This window comes from Myzus persicae, unplaced genomic scaffold (genome assembly GCF_001856785.1).
Source record: "Myzus persicae strain clone G006 unplaced genomic scaffold, MPER_G0061.0, whole genome shotgun sequence".
Classification (NCBI taxonomy): Eukaryota; Metazoa; Arthropoda; class Insecta; order Hemiptera; family Aphididae; genus Myzus; species Myzus persicae.
Window position 1 is genome coordinate 7,960 of NW_019101079.1, and position 852 is coordinate 8,811.

General features: G+C 25.8%; 1 protein-coding gene across 1 annotated transcript; it reads right to left on the bottom strand.

Annotated features, from left to right (window-relative positions):
- Positions 1-262: 262 nt before the first annotated feature.
- On the bottom strand, positions 263-628 carry LOC111027619 (protein FAM200A-like). Its single transcript, XM_022306018.1, has one exon. It carries the CDS (start codon positions 626-628, stop codon positions 263-265), a length of 366 nt encoding a protein of 121 aa, XP_022161710.1.
- Positions 629-852: the final 224 nt, after the last annotated feature.

The window sequence follows — 852 nt, forward strand, 5'->3', positions numbered from 1 at the left end:
CAGCGGTTCTTAACCTTTGTGTAGTGGCGACCCAAGATATTTACCAAATTTTTCATGCGACCTTTTTATAAAATAATGTTCAATGGCAGAATAAAAAATAACTATTGGGTACTCTTAATTTAATATTTTTTTTTTACTCATATTACTTGTACTAATAACAGGTCATAATATTAATTAAATTATATTTAAAAATAAACATTTCTTTTAATAATTGTATTGTACATATTTTTTTAAATAATTTTTAATTTAAATAATGAAGAACTTAATGACTCCCTTGGTCTTGATGTTGCTTCACCAATGAATCAATTTGAGCTTTTATGGAGTTAGTAAGTGAAATACGCATCGTGGGTTCGACATCAAGCTTATTTCTTGCTTTGGTTTTGATCGTAGTTAGTGTCGAAAATCCGGATTCACATAAATATGTTGTTGCAAAAGGAACTAATTTCTTTAATGCTTCTTCGTAAAGATTAGGATACTCATTTCTTAAAGATATCCAAAATTGGTTTACATTTTTAGTGTTAAAAGATTGTTCTAATAATTTATCTGACGATAATTCTAATAGTTGGCTTTCATTTAATAAAGATAATTCATGATTTTCACAGGGCAAAAACGGGTTAAGAATCCACATATTGTTTGATCGAATATCATGAGATGGTGGGAAATACTTTAATAATTTATTTTTTAATTTTCGACAAATGTGTTTTAATTAGACATTGCATTATATTAATTTCATTTTTTTTTAATAATTTTTCTTCAGTCATATTATAATATGATGGAAACATATCATATGTATTTTCCTGAATTCGTTTTATCCAAAGATCAAGTTTCTTTAGAAAAGCTTCAATTTTATTA